The 18,872-nt window shown below is 42.6% G+C and overlaps 1 protein-coding gene across 1 annotated transcript in view; it reads right to left on the bottom strand.

The window, feature by feature from the left end:
• Positions 1-18,872, bottom strand: part of LOXHD1 (lipoxygenase homology domains 1) — a 168,748-nt gene that overhangs the window by 65,932 nt on the left and 83,944 nt on the right. Inside the window, exons 17-24 of the mRNA XM_018555718.1 lie at positions 17,892-18,037; positions 16,709-16,863; positions 9,582-9,742; positions 7,634-7,710; positions 6,324-6,520; positions 4,901-5,093; positions 2,654-2,814; positions 460-766 (exon numbers count right to left, since the gene is read on the bottom strand). Coding sequence (XP_018411220.1) covers positions 460-766; positions 2,654-2,814; positions 4,901-5,093; positions 6,324-6,520; positions 7,634-7,710; positions 9,582-9,742; positions 16,709-16,863; positions 17,892-18,037 — 1,397 coding nt within the window. The remainder of the gene's footprint in view (positions 1-459; positions 767-2,653; positions 2,815-4,900; positions 5,094-6,323; positions 6,521-7,633; positions 7,711-9,581; positions 9,743-16,708; positions 16,864-17,891; positions 18,038-18,872) is intronic.

Raw genomic sequence — 18,872 nt, 5'->3', positions numbered from 1 at the left:
CGGCCCTCCAGCTGTGAAGGGACTACAAATCCCATGAGGCATTGCAAGATTCTCAAAGGCACAGACATGACTCCCAGAGAGAGATGTATCATGGGATCTGTAGTTTCACCACAGCTGGAGGGCCGGAGTTTGGCTACCCCTGCACTAGTAGGTAAAACCACACAAGGGCAAGGTCAGACTGGACTGAGCGGTTTATATAGTGAGTGGGGTGACATCATCACTCAGAGACAGGAAACTCCCATATCTTCTCTCAGATGATGCTCCCTGTTTGGCCATAAGAGGGAGCCTGGGAGTAGTGAGCAACGTTAGTCTGCTCAGACAAAGGAGGAATCACAGGTGGGTGGAATGGCAGCCAACACAGAATGCTGTAAACCAGTTAAGTCAGGGTGGAACCCTGACCTCTGGTCTATAATCTTGCCAATACAGTGACTGTATCAATCTGTAATATCTGTAACCTACCTTCCAGTTCGGTTGCGCTTTGAGGTATAAGTTCCACCACCAGCTCTCCATCTCCTTCCCCGCGAGCCAGCCACCGCTTACACTCGAACTTGTAGGAGGACACCGCTTCCTGCGGCTGCATCTCCTCCTCGGCGGACTTCTTCTTCTTGTTTGTCTTCTTCTTCTTATCGGGGGCTTGTGGAACGGGCATCATCTTTTCCTCAACCCTCCGGACCTCAACCGATTCTAAATACCAGCCGTCTCCAAACCCTTTACCGTCGTGACCGATCCTGAGCTTGAGGATCTTGCCGACCTCATGTGCTTCGATCTACAGCATCAGAAAGAGAATTAAACTTAAGGAGATATGTGTAGTATTAAATTAAACAAGATCATCCCTCAACTCCTGTTCCAGTCATAACTGTAAAATGTTGGGACTTTTTAAAAGGTAATGTTCTATCTTTTCAAAGCGTTTTTTAGCTACACATGTACAATATAATCTTGATGTAAAAAAGCTTTTTAATGTGTTTTAATATATAAGGACAACACTTTTCAGTGAATAGATTCTAATTATACATGTACATCGGGGCATCCACATTTGCTAGTTACATATGCAGGTATTGCTGTGCTACACAATGGTTGTGCTTTACTGCTTCTTGTCCCAATGTGAGGCTCTGAGTCAGACGACCCATTCAATGCAAATACAGCCAATATCTGACCTCTATTGTTAAGAAGAGAAGACGAGTGATTTCAGCTTGGGTCCTCGCTCCTTTCTAGTAATCTCTATATTAAAAGCAACCCTGTCGCTACAATAAACATCCAAAGCAAGTTATACCTGTGAAAGGAGACAGTAGATTAGGGGTAACCAAACTTCAAATCTAAGTTCCATCTTGCCTCTGCCCCTGGAAGTCATGCCTGTGGCTGTCAGAGTCTTGCAATGCCTTATGGGACTTGGTTTCTTAACAGGCTGGAGGACTGAAGTTTGGCTACACCCTGCAGTATATACTTACCTCTCTTGCTGCCCGTGCTGTTCAAGGCTGCTCCAATCCAGGGAAATCTTCATATGAAGACTGTAGGGCAACTGACACTTCCATGAGTGTCAATCTCCTGGCTCCTCCTCTCAGCTCTCATTGGTTCCTCCCACCAACCTCCATGTCATTACAGGAGACAGTGGTGACATGGAGGAGAGCAGGAGAAACCACCGAAAGCCGGGGGGAAAACAGAGATCGATACTTCCGGAGTTGTTGATTTGGCTACAGACTTCAGGGGACGATTTCTCACGACTGGAGCCAAGTTTGGCTGTGTGGGCCGCAGGAGACTCAAGTATGTCTACACTTTTCTGAAGCTGGGAGGTCCTCAACAATGCAGAGAGTGGTGATAATGTGATGAGCTGTCAGTGCTGTTCTCTGCATTAGTGCAGGGAGCCGTGTTGGCACCAACTCCGGGTGGTGGGTCCATGGCACCTTGCATTGTTCAAAGAATGTCACCAGCACACCGGAGATAGAGTGAAAATAAATCCATTTAATGACACGACATTGTCATTAAGGTGCAAGTGTTTTCGGGGCCACACAGGGTCATCTTCATCAGGCTCAAAAATTACAATCGTCCTCGCACCTTAATGACAATGTCGTGTCATTAAATGGATTTATTTGGGCTATCTCCGGTGTGCTGGTGACATTCTTGGAACATTGTTATACTGCACGGTGCCATCTGTAGTCATTACGAGCACCCACCTGGCTTCAGGTTTATTTATACCGGTAAGGAGTGCAGCAGGACGCATCTTATTTGCATGGCACCCTGCACTCACAGAATGTCCTCTGTCTTCTTGGGTGTATGACACTATGACACCTAGTGGGTTAAAGGAATTTCTGCAAGCGAGGAGTCAGCATTGTAGCCAGCACTTCTTTTTTATGTTACAACTCCTGGAGCACTATTAAAAAAAAAGTGCCCGAAGTTGAGCTTTAAACACATTTTCACGTGATTAGCAAGCACTTATCTCAAGTTCTCACCTATTAAGGTCGGTGTGAATATAATTATGCCACTTCTTAGACTACAATGTGAAAGTTAACAAATAAAATCACTATCTTTGACAAGACGTCATCAATGGTGACAGGTAGAATAATTGGCGCCATTTAGCTGTTGATATTCTGCAGCACCTCCAAAATCTTTGAGCTGTCCGCATGTAAAAATTAAGCTTTCGAAACAGCAAACAACAAACCTTAAATATATCCACCGCTCCTCTCTCAAAGTCATTTGATCGGCTACGTAAGAAGGTCTCCTCCGTCTTCCCGTGGTCACCGTAAAGCTGCATAAAAACATTGGCATTGGTGCCAGCGCCGCGCACATTCCCCGTGGTGATGGTGACTTCATAATTAATCACTGTATGGAAATAAAAAGAGGATCTTAGCGGTACAACTACATTTGGAACACGGACCTATTAATACTGAACAGAGGTCATTGAAGCCAGGATGCCAAGGCCAAATCATGCCATATCTTGTCAAGCCTGATGAAAGGGACCCTGCAAGGCCCCGAAACGCTGCTTTTTCTAAAGTGGCATCTTGCGATGGATTTTTTACACAAGCTACAGGTGTGCTGGTAACATTCTTCACATGTATTGATGGCAGTGTTTTAAAGGAGACATTGATCTACAATATCTACACATGATATCTAATTATGCAGCGCCTGCTCAGCACAGGGTGCGCATTGCTACTCTGCAGTCCTGGCAAGAAAGAGGGGATGTTGCAACTGTCCACACTGCCCCATTTAGAAACTATGCACCGGGGGGCAGCTGCACTTCCTTTCCTCTCACCCCCCCCCCCCCCTTTCTCTACCTTGACCATACTAAAAATAAAAGTTAGGCATACAATGGTTAGGCCTATTATGCCTTATTGAAACTGTTCTGTACTGGCCAATTATATGCTTCTATGCTTTGGAAGTAGTAGAAAGAAAGCACTGGACTTGTGTGGTTATTCTCTCTAAGCGATGTGAATATGGGTGCTGTGGCTAACAGGTAGGCAACTTTTGCAATCCAAAGGATCTCCACGGTATCCATGACTCAACAGTGAATACAGTATTTGTAGGAATTGAAGCACCACGCCATTAGAGTTAGGGGTCAATTAAAGGAGAACTATGAGGTGAGTGCTTTTCACTCACCTCATAGTTCTAGCCGACCTGTGACAATGAGACTGTCACAGGTCGGCTCAGTAGATCGGGAAGTGAGCAAACATATACCGGCGTTCGCTCACTTCTTGATCCCGTCACGGCTCTCTGCTGTGACAGGGGAGGGGCTGGATTCCCCCTCCCCGCTCCGATCCTCCAGCGCTGACTGGCGGAATGGATGGGGGAGGCGGTGGGTACAGCTGGCTCTGCCTCTAGATAGGCAGAGCCAGCTGTCACTCACGCAGCTGGGCGGATCCAGATAATTGTCGGGATCCGCTGAAGCTGCGGCGTCTCAGTATACCGCGAGCTGTAGCTCGTGGTATACTGAGATTAGGGTGACGGGAGGACACTAGTTTGTGTCCTCCCATTACCCTAAGGAGAACTATGGGGAAAAGCCTTAACCCCATAGTTCTCCTTTAAGTAGAGTAGCCAATGTGTTTCGGCGGTCCATAATACACCTCCTTCATCAGGGCTCAATGAGAAAAATTATGTATGTGGACTACAATCCTTACAGCTTGAAAGTGGAGTTGTGATGGGAGTTCTTCAGACTTGTCAGCAGCTGGTTTGGCAGGCAAACCAACAACCTTATTATTAGAAAAGAAGACTTTGCACATATAAAAATATTCCCAAGGTTATTATTCACGACTTGCTGATAGATTCTTCCAGCAATTTTTTTTTTTTTTTCATGAATATAGCCCTTAGTGTATGTAAACCCCCCAAAAAACATATCTGCCCAAAGGCTTCCTATGAAAAGTGAATATATATATAGTTATTACAGTTATTATAGATATACAGTTATTTTATGATATAGATATAGATATATATATCAATCTTAAAATAACTGTTGATCCTGCCAGTTACTTACAATTCATTGTTTTAGGTGGCCACCACGGCATGCATGCTCCAGTTATTTCCATATAATAAAACCACAGGGACTGGTCTGTCCCTTCTCTCTCAGCCCCACAATATCCTGAGGAAGGTCTGATATGGTGGTTCTAACTGTGTGTTTGACAACGGGGGAAAGAGCAAAGCTGCATTTCATTGCATTGAATTGCATTGAATTATCTGATAGGAGCACATTACATGCTACGGCTTTGTCCCACTCACCTACTTAGGCCGTGCCGTATGGAGGAGAAGGATTGCAATCATGTGACTTGAAAAACTAACATTAAAAATATGTATTTCTGCATTTTCTATGCATGCGTTTTATGGATACGGTGCGTGTGGTGTATACCGAGAGATAGCATTGGGGTTTACAAACACTTGAAGTCTATTTGCACACAGCTTTTCATTGGTATCGGCTTACGTTTTTCAATGTCGATGACTTCACTGGCATAGACCTCCACCTCCACTTTGCCATCGCACTCATCCTTGCAGAGCCAGCGGTTGACCGGGAACATATATTGTTTGCCGTGTGCCGGGACCTGCACCACAACGTTGCCCAAAAACCAGCCAGCTCGAATTCCCACGTTATCGTGGCCAATAAGGAGCTTGTTGATCTGAAGTGGAAATGAAAGATTGAGGGCTATCAGACCTTTCCGGAGACAATCATACATTTACTATGAGGACACTAATAAAGCCAAAAAATAAATATATATAAATTGGCACTGATGTTGCTTTACCAATCCTGCGTGTCTAATTTATTAACAATAAAACTGTGCACTTATATTTCATCAAAATATTCAAACACAATACTTACCCCTCCTGCCACCAAATGCCACTCCATTCCTGAGAAATCATACCTCAAAGTCTGCTGGGAAATCAACACTTCTGAGATTGTTGATCATCATGGTCCCCCACAGCTCTTTATAGTCCCTCCTGCTGACTTTGACATCACTACTGGAGACAGTGGCGACATGGAGTTTGGTGGGAGGAACCAATGAGAGCTGCATGGGACCCAGGAGATCGATGCATCTGGAAGTGTCGGTTTCCAAGAAGGCTTCAGGGAGGCAATTTCTCAGGAACAGAGAGATGTATGGGGGAGCAGGCGGCAGGACAGGTAAGCCTTTCTCTCTTCTTTTACTGGTACGGCTTGGCTTGAAACTGTAGTATAGTGACAGGCAGGGCCGGATTTCACACAAAGCCAACCAAGGCCCGGCCTTGGGGCAGCAGGGAGTAGAGGGGCAACAGGGGTGTGGAATTCCCATCTCCCGATGCTAGGGACATGCAGTGTCGGGTGGGTAGTTTTCTACATTTAGCCCGGCTTTGGGCAAGCAGAGCTAAATGTACATCGGGGGGGCCGTTGCTTGTTTTGTATGCAGCCTGCAGGTCTGCCATTCTCCATGGGTGGTCCTTTTTGGCGGGTAGAGGGGCGCATTGAGGAACCTGGCCTTGGGGCAGCAGAGAGAGTAAATCCGGCCCTGGTGACAGGGTGGCTTTAATTGCATAAGATCAGATCTGACACATGGTACAACAGAAGACAACAGATGTATAAAATGAACCAACAGTAAAAAGTGTGCATTTATTTGCTCTGTCCCCCTACTTATAGCTCAAGTTTATCCAAAAGATCTAGGGGGTTCATTTAGAGACAATTCAGGAGAGTCTGGGGTCAAAGGTCACCTAAAGTCTGCCAAATGCTGCCCTCCCTGTTGTGTTTTCCAGCTTTTTACCATGAAAACACATGAAACATTGAATGCCATTCTTGCATGAGCAGTCCTGAGTGATGTTTTCTCTGCCTCTTATTGACTTTATCCCACTAGCTTATTTGATTTTCCAACATGGCAGCATACCTTCCCAATGTCTATGGTGTTAATGGTGAAGTTGTCCACTCGTCCTCTTTCAAAGTTATCATCCAGGTCATTGTCAGAAACGAGCAGGAACTGTTTGTTGGTGTCTCCCTTCTCGCCGTACAGCTTGACAAACACCCGGGAGTCGGAGCTGGCGCCGCTAACGTCTCCTGTCTTAATCTGGAAGTGATAACTGATACCTGTAAGAGACGGACAAACGGCATGAAAAGCAAACAAGTTAGAAGCACCAAAGTAAAGTTAGGTAGAGCCAATCAGAAGTTAGCCATTATACATGTGCAATTCGTTTTGTTCTGAAACAAAATTCGTGCAAATCTTTCGAAATTTGGACATTCGGGCACATCCGAATTTACGAATATTTGTTGCAAGTAAAACAGAAAACCATACACAGATATTAATCTGATCCGAATCTCCCAGAACCGATTGGCATTCCCGATCCAAATTTCTGAATTGCATTCAGGAGCTCTTGAATGCCATTTGGGTCTGGGAGCCATATACATATATTACTAAAGCTGAGGCTCCCAGACCCGAATGGCATTCGGGATCCGCATTTCCGAACTGCATTTGAAAATCCAGATCCCGAAAGCTATTTGGGTCTAGGAGCGCCAGCTTTAGTATTATATGTATATACTGAACACAAATTTTCGTTACAGCATGTGACTTTTCTAGCCAATCAGATGGCTCCCATGTTGCCGTTACGAAAATTCGTGTTCAGACCCATTCGGATGCATTCCACCGAAAAACACATCTGATTGGCCAGTGAAAAGTCACATGTCTGATTCAGTTTAGTCTTTGAACGAAATTCGGACGGGATTTGAAATTTCTTAAACCGAAATTGGGATGCGGACACATTCGGATGCGTAGAGGTGCCAGAAGCCAGAATGTGACATCAGTCCAGTCTAGGCACCTCTACAGGGCACATGTTGGAACTGTAAGCAATGCGTGTATGGATGGAGCTTCAGCCTACCCCACCTCCAGCTGACACACAGGGCCTGGCAGCATATTTTGAATGGCTGCTCGGCCCGAGAACTGATGGAGCTGCGCTAGGGGGAGGCTGAGGAGTGTCTCACCTAGAAAAGTGGAAGGCATGTGGCGACCCACTGAACATGGGGTCGCGACCCACTTTTGAGTCACGACCCAGCAGTTGAGATCCAAGGCTATAGACAAATCTATCCACCTTGACCATAAACATCACTGATGCACGGTCACACCGTTTTATAGCTCATAAAGTACAAAACTCCAGCTCTCATATCCTTAAAGGTTCAAACTTAAGTTCACAAGGGCAGAAAACTCACTTCTCAGATTCTGCGAGTCCCCGGCTGGAACCAACTCTCGAATGATGTGACCATCATCTTCATTCCTATCAAACCACCTGTACAGATGATACAGAGAGTACATGTCATTAGCTGAGATCATGGTGCGTCTTGAGCCACGTACTGTGCTCAGGGTTGGGTTCTTCTGAGAGTAAATATTTAGAAGAATGCAATACGTTTGTGTAGAACTTTTCCATATATTTTTGTTATTATATCTAGGTCTTAACAAGAGGTGTGTGAAGGACCCTTTTTATCCAGGTAATGGCACTGCTAGTCCTAGTTGGTCACATTCAATATTCTATGATGATTGTAGTATTAAAGTGTATGTACAGCCAAAACTCTTCTATTGTTCCTGGTAGTCATTGTCACTATGACATACAGTAACAGAAAATCCCAAATGTTACAGTTGTCACCGCAACAAATGGTAATCATCCAATGGGGACACGTGTTCCTGTGACAACTGTCTTAGGGTTTTGTAAATTGAAGCATCACACTCCATTTAATGGTCTAGATCATTGGTTCTCAGCCTGTGTAACCTCTGGACCCACATTTGTTCTTGGTCATCAAGTCATAACCCAAGTCGCACCGCACTGTAGTGCACAGCGTTGTGGTACTACACGTTCCAGTGCGGGTGAGCAAACTGTGGGTGGAAGGTGCATTTGAGGTGGCATTCAAATGAATGGCAATGCAACACACCTCCCACACCAGAATGCGTGGTAGGTGCGATTTTGCATGGTACAGTGCGTTAATCGCACAGGATTGTGCAGTTAACACACTGTATTAGTGTGAATGGGCCCTCAAAAAACACTGACACACATACACACACACACACTTTTTACTTTTGGATTGTTTTTAAGATCCACCCAGTGTTTCTACCTTACAAGAACTGGAGTGGATCGTCAGCCTAGGGTCCAGTGTAGGCTACTGTGCTATGACCGAGCTCCATCCATATCTCCCTTGCATGCCCTGTTTTGTGTTCCGGGAGCCAGAATGTGACACCACGCACCTCTGTAGAACATGTGAGGGAGCAGTAAGCAATGCACGTATGGATGGAGCTTCCTCGCCGCCCAAGTCCCATACCACCCCACCTCAAGCTGACACTCAACACGGGACAGCATATTTTGAATGGCTGCTTGGTGCCAAAACTGACAGTGCTGCGCTAGGGGGAGGCTGATAGCAGGAGACCAAACTACACACACAGCTAGATAACCCAAAGAAGGGACCTACGCCTCCCTTTCTGCTACATGGGGTGATCTGGATTCCTAATCTGCAGACAGTGTGGGTGCAAGTGAGAGCACCAGGACCTGCATGGAGCTGCAGGTTCGGGTTGGCGTGTAATCATGTGCAGCCGGGTCCTCCCCAAGGGAAGTATATGTAGCTGCAAGCAATTGCACAGTAATATCTGGGTTTGCAAAGACAACTGGTGCACACAAAGTGGATTTATATTCTTTATGGTTATTGAAGAATATACTGAAATTAACTTTTTTGTGTCCAGAGTCCAGCCATAAGATGCCTTAAAGGAGAACTTCAAAAATCAGGCTTTATTTGGGCCTTCTAGACAAAATAAGCCCTTAATAAGCTTCCCGCCCACACTGCAAGGGTTAAGTGCTCATTTTGTCCAGGGTAAGTCTTCTTTAAGTGCTGCTTTGCACGAGATGTATCATGACCTAAGAGTCAGCTCAGCTTTAAAGAGCACAATACAATAAATCGCTAGGTGACTTAACCTGTATGTGATTTGATCCCAGTAGTCACTCAGAAAGGGTGCACTGTGTGGCATACAGGTAACCAGTGAAGAATCCCTTCCTTGGCATGTAAAATATAAACTATGAAGCTGTGGCATAGCAAGAATAATAATATGATTGGAAGTCATGTATATAGCTACGAAGTCACATTTCTTTCATGAAATCATTCTATTGATGAGGGGTCATACCTGTCGCAGGGGAATTCTATGGCTTCATTATCGGGTTTTCCTTCTTCTTTCACTATGACCTTGTCAAGGTACCATCCGCAGCCTCCTCCTTTCCCATCATGCCCTATGCGCACCCTCCTCACTTGCTTTAGAGTCACAGCTTCTATAATAAATTCATCGGCCTGAAGAATGGAAGTAAGAAGAGTGATGAGAAAGACAGAAAACGGGACTCTTCCCCCATATTAGTGTATTAGAGAACCCGATACGGCGCAGGGAATTTAGAAAAACTTTGTTGCCTTTCTCTGTTCCCAAGAATCTGACGATTGCCTTGTCTAGTGCTGGTCAAGTGACTGCTCAGTGGGAGGGTCTGCCTTCGTTTTCATCACCTGGGCAATCTAAGTGCTATTAAAGAAAGAAGAACCATCTGTATCCCTGTACAGAGTCTCAATACAATTTGTGGCATCCCATGCAATAGGAATTTCATTTTTGGTGAGATACTTCATAAGGGGTACATTTTACAAAAGGGATACTGACACTGCACCTTTCCTTATTACAACACAGGAAGTCCACCAGCTGAATATAAGGAACCCAGACCCTCCCATTCAGGAACCAGTCTGGAAAGGTGAAATGGTGAAACAAACAGCTATTTTTTCAGAACAGAAACAGGTAGAAATCTGCAACAAAGTTTGTTACAATCCGTGCAATGTACACAGATCACCCAGAGAGGATTGATTTTTTATAATTTCTCAAATCCACTTTGTGTGCACCAAATGCCTTTGCAAACGCAGATAAGTTGTATTGACACCACTACTATGTTGTACATAGCCTGTGCGGGAGCAGAGATGTGGGAGAGACCCAGGAGGCCCCGCCCACTGCAGGCTGCCTGCAGAAAACTACAGGAGGGGGTGGAGACAAGATCAGTCACCCTGCACAAGGAGAGAGCAGCAGTGAGCGGTCTTCATTACAGGAGGGGGCGGAGACAAGAGCAGTCACCCTGCACAAGGTGAGAGAGCAGCAGTGAAGATCCAAGTCTCACATTGGATTACTGCACAGATCTGGAAGAAAATACACAAAGCTCACCAAGATACAAGAACAACACGCATGACTCTTGTATGAGGACAATATATACTTATCCCGGAGTTATGTTTTAAATCCATATACATGAGAACATATCTGTGGCAGCAGATACGGCTGATGAAGAGTTAAAGTGAAACTCTAGCCAAACGCTGTCCATGTCCTGTCCTTTCCCCTGTGTTTAGGGGGGCCACACAGAGCGTCACAGGTTTAAATGCCCACCATCACCGAGCCACCCCCACTACCACTTACCACTAGTTTTATAAGAACTTATAGTTTGAAGAATTTATTTATAATTTAATCCAGTTTTATAAGAATGTATAATTTACAGAATGCATTACTTATAATTTGTTCTAATTTTTTTTTTTTAAATGTATAGTTTATAGAATGTATTATTTGTAGTTTATTCTAGTTTTATAAGAGGTTATATTTTATAGATTTTATTTATAATTTAGTCCAGTTTTATAAGAATTTAATGTTTACAGAATGCATTATTTATGGTTTATACTATTTTTTTTTTAAATGTATAGTTTTTAGGATTTATTATTTACAAGTTTATTCTAGTTTTATAGGAATTTATGCTTTTATAGAATTTATTGTTTATAGTTTATTCTAGTTATAGTTTATAGAACTATAATTTAGTCTAGTTTTATAAGAATTTAATGTTTACAGAATGCATTATTGATGGTTTATTCTAGGGATGTACCAATACAAGCATCGGTATCGGGACCGATACAGGGCATTTTCACAAGTACTTGTGAAATGCCCCGATACATAGCGCCGATACTTGTGCTATGGTTTTTTTTTGTAGCTTCAGGCTGCCCAGAGGTGCCGCGCGTGTTGGGGTCCTCTGTGCAGTCTGCCGGCCAGCTAAATTAGGACCCCCACTCATACAATCAACTGGCTTGTCCGGATCCTTAAATTGACCACTACTAACCCGTTATCTTTTAACGAGTTAATCCTTTTCTTTTGCATAAATTAGGACCCCCACCTGGAGCGCCGCCCACCGGACCAACGCTGACGCTCCGCTGCTCTCCTGCCCAGCGCCGACTAGGACAGCACGTGTGAGGCACATCGTCAGGCACCTCGTGAGGCACCAGGGATCGGACAGCCATCATCAACCAGTAAGTGAGATGTGGCCTGTGCTGGGACTAGAAGTGGGAGTGTCAAGAAGCACGAGGTTAATTGTAAATCTATTGCCTGCAGTGTATTGGGAGTGTGTACTCTATATGTACTACATATAGAGTACACTGCTGGCAATAGATTTACAATTCTCCCCTGCTAACATGAATGGGTTAAATCATGATCCATAGTACATAATAGTACATAACATGTAGTTGTACCACGGATCATTTAACCTATTCACGTCACCAGTGGAGAATTGTAACTCTATTACTGCAGTGTGGACGTGTGTACCAGGTTAAGTGATCCATAGTACACACTTCCAGTACACTGCAGCAATATAATTACAATTCTGCCCTGCTAACATGAATAGGTTAAATGATCCAGAGGCAGATGCATGATCGGATTTGTAGTTTCACTACAGCTGTGTGAAAGCAAAATAAAAATGTTTTATTGTTCTAAAACAGTCTTAAATTAAAGTTCTTCATAATCATAAAGAAATTGGCCTAAAATTAGGGATGTCCCGATACCACTTTTTCAAGTCCAAGTATAAGTACTTCCCCTCATGTACTTGCCGATACCAATTACCGATACTTTTTCTTAAAGAGACAGGTGACATTTAAAAAAAAAACAATAGACTAATGATTTTAGGCCCGTTTCTTTATGATTATGAAGAACTTTAATTTAAGACTGTTTTAGAACAATAAAACATTTAACCTATTCATGTTTTTAAGCGCAATTGTGCGGTGGGAAACAGTGCGATCTGAACTACTCGGTTTTGTGCACGATGAATGGGCGGTCATGGATTGCACACCACCACCGATTGCGATGCCAGTGCCATTCATTTCTAATGGCACCCCAGTCGTGCCAGGCAGATTGCGTGGTTTCCCGCCGCAATACCGCCCTGCCCGAGCGGTTGCATACAATCGCAGTTGAAAACACTGCGCATTTATTTGCATGCAGATGATGGGGGCAGCTGGGCGGTTTTCATTTTTTGCAATTTTTTTTACTTTGTAAAAAAAATTTATTTTCATTTATCTTAATATTTTTACTTTATCACCTTTTTTGTTTTTTTATTTAGTTACATTTTTAATTAGGTATTATTTTTTACTTTTTGTATTTTATTATTTTTTAACTAATTTTTTTCTATCGGCGTTATGCATCGGGGCATTTTCACAAGTACTTGTGAAAATGCATTGCATCGGTCCCGATACCGATGCTAGCATCGGCATCGGGACATCCCTACCTAAAATCATTAGTCTGTATTGTTTTTTTTTTAAATGTCACCTGTCCCTTTTAAGAAAAAGTATTGGTAATTAGTATCGGCAAGTACATGAGGGGAAGTACTTGTACTTGGTCTTGAAAAAGTGGTATCAGGACATCCCTAGTTTATTCTATTTTTCTTTTTTTAATGTATAGTTTATAGAATTTATTTTTTATGGTTTATTCTAGTTTTATACGAATTTATCCTTTATAGGATTTATTATTTATAGTTAGTTTGTTTTAGTATTATAAGAAGTTATAGTTTATAGACTTTATTTATAATTTAGCCCAGTTTTATAAGAATTTAATGTTTGCAGAATGCATTATTTATGGTTTATTCTATTTTGTATTTTTAATTTATAGTTTATATCATTTATAGTTTATTCTAATTTTATAAGAATTTTTTGACATTTCTCCAATGAATAATCCAACCCCCCCACCCCCTCCTTCCAGATGTCTTGCTCCCTCCTATAAGAGTTATTTATTCAGTGATGGATTGGGGTTTAGTCTTTGGCAGATTTCAGTGATCTCATTTCTGGAAGTGCGGACTATTTTTAAACTAATTTATTCAGTAACCTATTTTAGGAGGAACTATAAATGAATCAGTTAAAGGAGCCACACATGAAACTAAGAAACGGATCCGTCCTTTCCATTTCACATTTGGTGATTGGACATATTATATTTATATAGGGCTTCCCCAGGACTCGGAATAAAATTCCCAATTTACTTGGTAATGTAATATTATTTCAAATTCCGCTTCCTTGTTTACAGTATTCCAAAGACCAGCAAGCTACAAAACCAGTATTCCATGTACAAGACACCTCCAGGAATTGTTTCTGTTCTCCCAAAGGTCTGCACAGAACCTGCAGTAGAATTTCAGGCATCCGCTGCAATGTCCCTAGGTTTACTGCAGAGAACCATTAAAGTATATTTCCACTTGTGCAGTCAACACCTATTTTATATTTGGTACCAGTGACGTGCTGTGCCGTGCCTTCTGTGCTGGGTAAGGCATCCCCCAGCCCACCGAAGCTCTGTCCCCGCCCCGCTGAGGCCCCACCCCCAGCTTGGTAACCAAGCTGTGTGGAGAGGAGGAAGGGAGGAGACAGGGAGGAGCCTCCCTGTCCCTCACTTGCTCGTCACTGGTGAGGCATCGAGATCGATGTCCTCACAGTTTTGTTTTTTTATTGGACAGCTTGGACCAATGGCACTGTGCCATTGGTCCAAGCCATCCACAGAGCTCACGCCTCTAACACAGAGTAGAGGCTGTGACAGCTCTTGCCTCACCAAGTTAGGTTACACAAGCAGTGCTGAAGCCGTTGCTGTGTATCCTAACTACCTGTCAAAAGCTGGATGCAGCACTGCCTGTAACAGGCAGCGTTTCGTCCATGACAGATTACACAGCGGGGAGGATTTCCCTGCTGTGTAACCTGCTAGAAGCCGATCTGAATGGAGAAAAAGCTGTCAGCTTCAGACATGAAGCCGACAGCTTTATCCTCCATAATACTAGGTGAGGGTCTACCTCACCTGCCTCCCCTGACCGCACGTCTCTGTTTGTTACATGTTTCTCATTCACATAACATGAGCCAAAAACAAATGCTTTTTTGCAGTTGAAAATTTCTACTTGGCTTCGTAATGTTAGGAGGGGCTGTGAGGGGTTTGTTAACCCCGTCTGTACAGTAAAGTAGTAGGCTGATTTCATTGTAATTTGTAAAGCAGATTTGAATTGCCTGTCCTAATTAAGGGTTAAAGAATTACAACCCTGGCTTCTGCATTGTATGTTAATAAGAGAAACACATTCCACACACTCCTTCCCCAAGTCTTTCTATAAGGACAGATCACTGTGAAGGTGCTCAGAAAAAAACCTGGCATCAACTATGTTGTCTGCTGCAAAAAAAAACATCTAAAAGATCAGAAATATTTAAAAAATATATATTTTTCTGTTGCGCTTTAAATGTGAATGTGTACACATAAGAAACATATAGAGGGGTTTCCTCCAATTTGACTGCAAGAGTGGAAATACACTCTGGTGATATCCTGAATACATGTTTACAGATATTTGCGGGATGCGGGTTTTATTTTTTTACAGCGATATCTCTCTTTTTACACACAAGATCATAGCAGGCAGACACTCCCACACTGCGGAAGTCAGTGCATTGGCCATTCTGGGTATCTACAGAGCAGTAGCAACAATGAAGTCACAGGGGAGCTTGCTAGAACTCTTGTAAGGTAAAGAACTGTAATGAAGAGAGAACTGTTATTTTTTTATTCAACAAAGCATCACGGGAGGAAAACTGTGTAAGGTCCTCGGAGCAACAATGTATTTTTTTACCCAAACTACTTCCAAACTAAGCAGTGTCTTAGATAGATAAACAGACAGACAGACAGATGCTGATCAATAGATAGATAGATAGATAGATAGATAGATAGATAGATAGATAGATAGATAGATAGAGAGATACTGATCAATAGATAGATAGATAGATAGATAGATAGATAGATAGATAGATAGATAGATAGATGCTGATCGATAGATAGATAGATAGATAGATAGATACTGATCAATAGATAGATAGATATATAGATAGATGCTGATCGATAGATAGATAGATAGATAGATAGATAGATAGATAGATAGATAGATAGATGCTGATCAATAGATAGATAGGTGCTGATCAATAGATAGATAGATAGATAGATAGACAGATGCTGATCAATGGATAGATAGATAGATAGATAGACAGATGCTGATCAATAGATAGATAGAGGCTGATCGATAGATAGATAGATAGATAGATAGATAGATAGATAGATAGATGCTGATCAATAGATAGATAGGTGCTGATCAATAGATAGATAGATAGATAGATAGATAGATAGATAGATAGATAGATAGATAGACAGATGCTGATCAACGGATAGATAGATAGATAGATAGATGCTGATCAATAGATAGATAGATAGATGCTGATCGATAGATAGATAGATAGATAGATAGATAGATAGATAGATAGATAGATAGATGCTGATCAATAGATAGATAGGTGCTGATCAATAGATAGATAGATAGATAGATAGACAGATGCTGATCAATAGATAGATAGAGGCTGATCGATAGATAGATAGATAGATAGATAGATAGATAGATAGATAGATAGATAGATGCTGATCAATAGATAGATAGATAGATAGATAGATAGATAGATAGATGCTGATCAATAGATAGATAGATAGATAGATAGATAGATAGATAGATAGATAGACTTTATATTTGATTCGAGGCACATGCTAGTGATAATTCGGATGATAAATCACACACAGACGGATGGATGTGATCCTGTGTAATCAGAGCCATGTATCCAAATGACTGACATCTGCACCGATTTTTGCAATCCTCATACTTGCCGTTCCCTATTACAGGACTGATATACCTCCACTTACTAACTCCAATAATCAGCAGAACAAATACACAGCCCACCTCCAGAAATATCTCTGTAGAATCAGGGGAGAGATAGGCGTCCCAAGAATATGCAACCCGCCAAAGAATGAAACTGCAAGAGCCAGCACTGTCACCTTCTTTCCCATAATGATTCCCACGGGCCTCTTGGATCTGACCCAACTCTATCTGTGTGCCCATCATCGGGGAGGAACCCCGGCCACGAATCTCTGTGGTAAGCAAGTTTGGTACTTACATTGCCCTTCTCAAACTTGTTGACGTTGTTCTTGCAGTCAATGAGGAAGCGTTCCCCTGTGTCCCCGAGGTCTCCGAACAGGCAGATGAACACGTTGGCATCAGTTCCGCTACCGCTCACTTTGCCGGTACAGACGGTCACTCGATACTTCACCACTGTGCGGGTAAAGGGGTAAAGACTGATAAGGATCCTCTAGCGGAGTCCACCCCGTGCCCTGGAGGGGAGACCTCACTGCCCCCATAAACAGCACGGCATGAGATACATTATTCAGTAATAACAGCTGGTGAACTCCCCATGCATTATTCAGGCCAAGATTTACTTTCACTTGTGATCATCGAGAGGGTTATCGGTTGCCTGCACTTGACTGATCTTGAAGGAAAATGGTGGAATCACTCCAGGTTGACCCTGTAATGTCATATCCTTCATCTTCTAAGACCTCAGTATCACAAAAACCCCAGGTCGGTTTATCAAGTGTTGTCTTCAATCTCATGGAACCTGCAGCTTTCATTTAAAACAATACCTGGTCATCCTGCCTTGAAGACTTGTGTTTAGACACTTCCTGTTAGAGGGTGACAGCTGTCTCCCAACTGTGACCGCGCAATAGACATGTGCCATTCGTTTAGTTCCGAATCAAAAGTAAATCCACATCTTTGGCACTACTGATAATGCCAGGCAATGATTCTGTCTATATACAGTATTCATGCAATTTGTCTATATACCCAAAACAGAGTCTCCATTGTAGGTAGGGTGAAGTAGGGATCGATCTCCTGCCAGGCCTTTACTGCTGTATTAGAGACTAGGGGGAAATCTCACCACATGTGGCCTACCTGCAAAGGTATGCCGCTTGTTGTCATCAGCCAATGTCTGATTTATATTTATTCCATACATGTTCCTAGTAAAAAGTCTAGCCAAATCTACCAGCTGAATTTCCTCCCCAGGTTCTCATGTGCTTGGTTGGTGTATTTGATGACTGGCCCTCCTTACACTAAGCTCAGGGTTGCATTATCCTCCACAAGGGGTTTTGGATATCTTTTAGATTGTAAGCCCTCAGGGCAGGACCCTCCTTACCATCTTGTCTTGAATCGTATTGTGATCGTAATGTCTTCCTTATATTGTAAAGCGCTGCGCAAACTGTTGGCGCTACATAAATCCTGTATAATAATAATAATAATTTCAGGCTCACCTGGTAAAACCTCAAGCACCAAAGGTCCTTCTCCCGGCAGCTCCCGTACGATCTCCCCGTCGTCTTCATTCAGATCCAACCAACGCCCACATTTGAAAGTGTATTTCTCTTTGGTCAGTGTCTTCAGCAGACTCAACTGTTGTAAAAGGAACGAGGTCAGGCCGGAGTTGGAATTGACCAGACAAGAAACCCAATCAGCATTTATAGCAAAGGTGCGTATTTAAGTATAATTCATATAGATCATCATTATCAATTATCATCAATACATAGTATGTGATGTTATATCATTTTATTCATTGTCACCAGTTATGAGGCACAATAGCTGATCATCTTTCTCCTCAATCATGATCAATTTGAATAAGCGATATTACTTCATTATACATTATCATAAGCAGTTGTTATCTGTCACCTTCAATTACCTTCAACATCAATTATTAAACATCCTTATCACTCACAGTCTTCATTCACTGCCATTAATATGAATACTGGACATGATCAATCATCAACATCGCAATCTCCATTCATCGGCAGTCCCCATCTACAGTCCCCTTCCTCACACGTCATCATCGCCATCATCAGTCATCAGCCCTTCTTGACATGCAGTCACCATCATCAGCATCATCACCCATCCACAGTCATCAGCAACAATCTTTATCAATCATTTTCCTCATCAGTTGGCATTGCCATCATCAGTACAAATATGCCGCACTACGTTTTTCAACCATCATCACGTCAACATTATCATCTGTCATCTATCAGGTCAACCATACCTTGTACTGTATGAATGTGTTTATTGTTAACATTGGCTTACATCAGTTTCCTCATCAGTTGTTATCGCCATCATTATATCACATGTATCAACCATCATCGTTATCATTAGCCATTGTTCCTTCCCCGTCCTTGCTTATATTAATATTTTTATGGTCATCAACAATTATATTCATCAATACAAAGCTGTGATGTTACCTTTCTGTTTCCTCA

Source organism: Nanorana parkeri, unplaced genomic scaffold, assembly GCF_000935625.1.
Source record: "Nanorana parkeri isolate BGI_ZX_2015 unplaced genomic scaffold, ASM93562v1 scaffold210, whole genome shotgun sequence".
In the NCBI taxonomy this organism is placed as follows: Eukaryota; Metazoa; Chordata; class Amphibia; order Anura; family Dicroglossidae; genus Nanorana; species Nanorana parkeri.
Note: the sequence above shows the minus strand (reverse complement) of the source record. Positions and strands in the feature narration are given on the sequence as shown.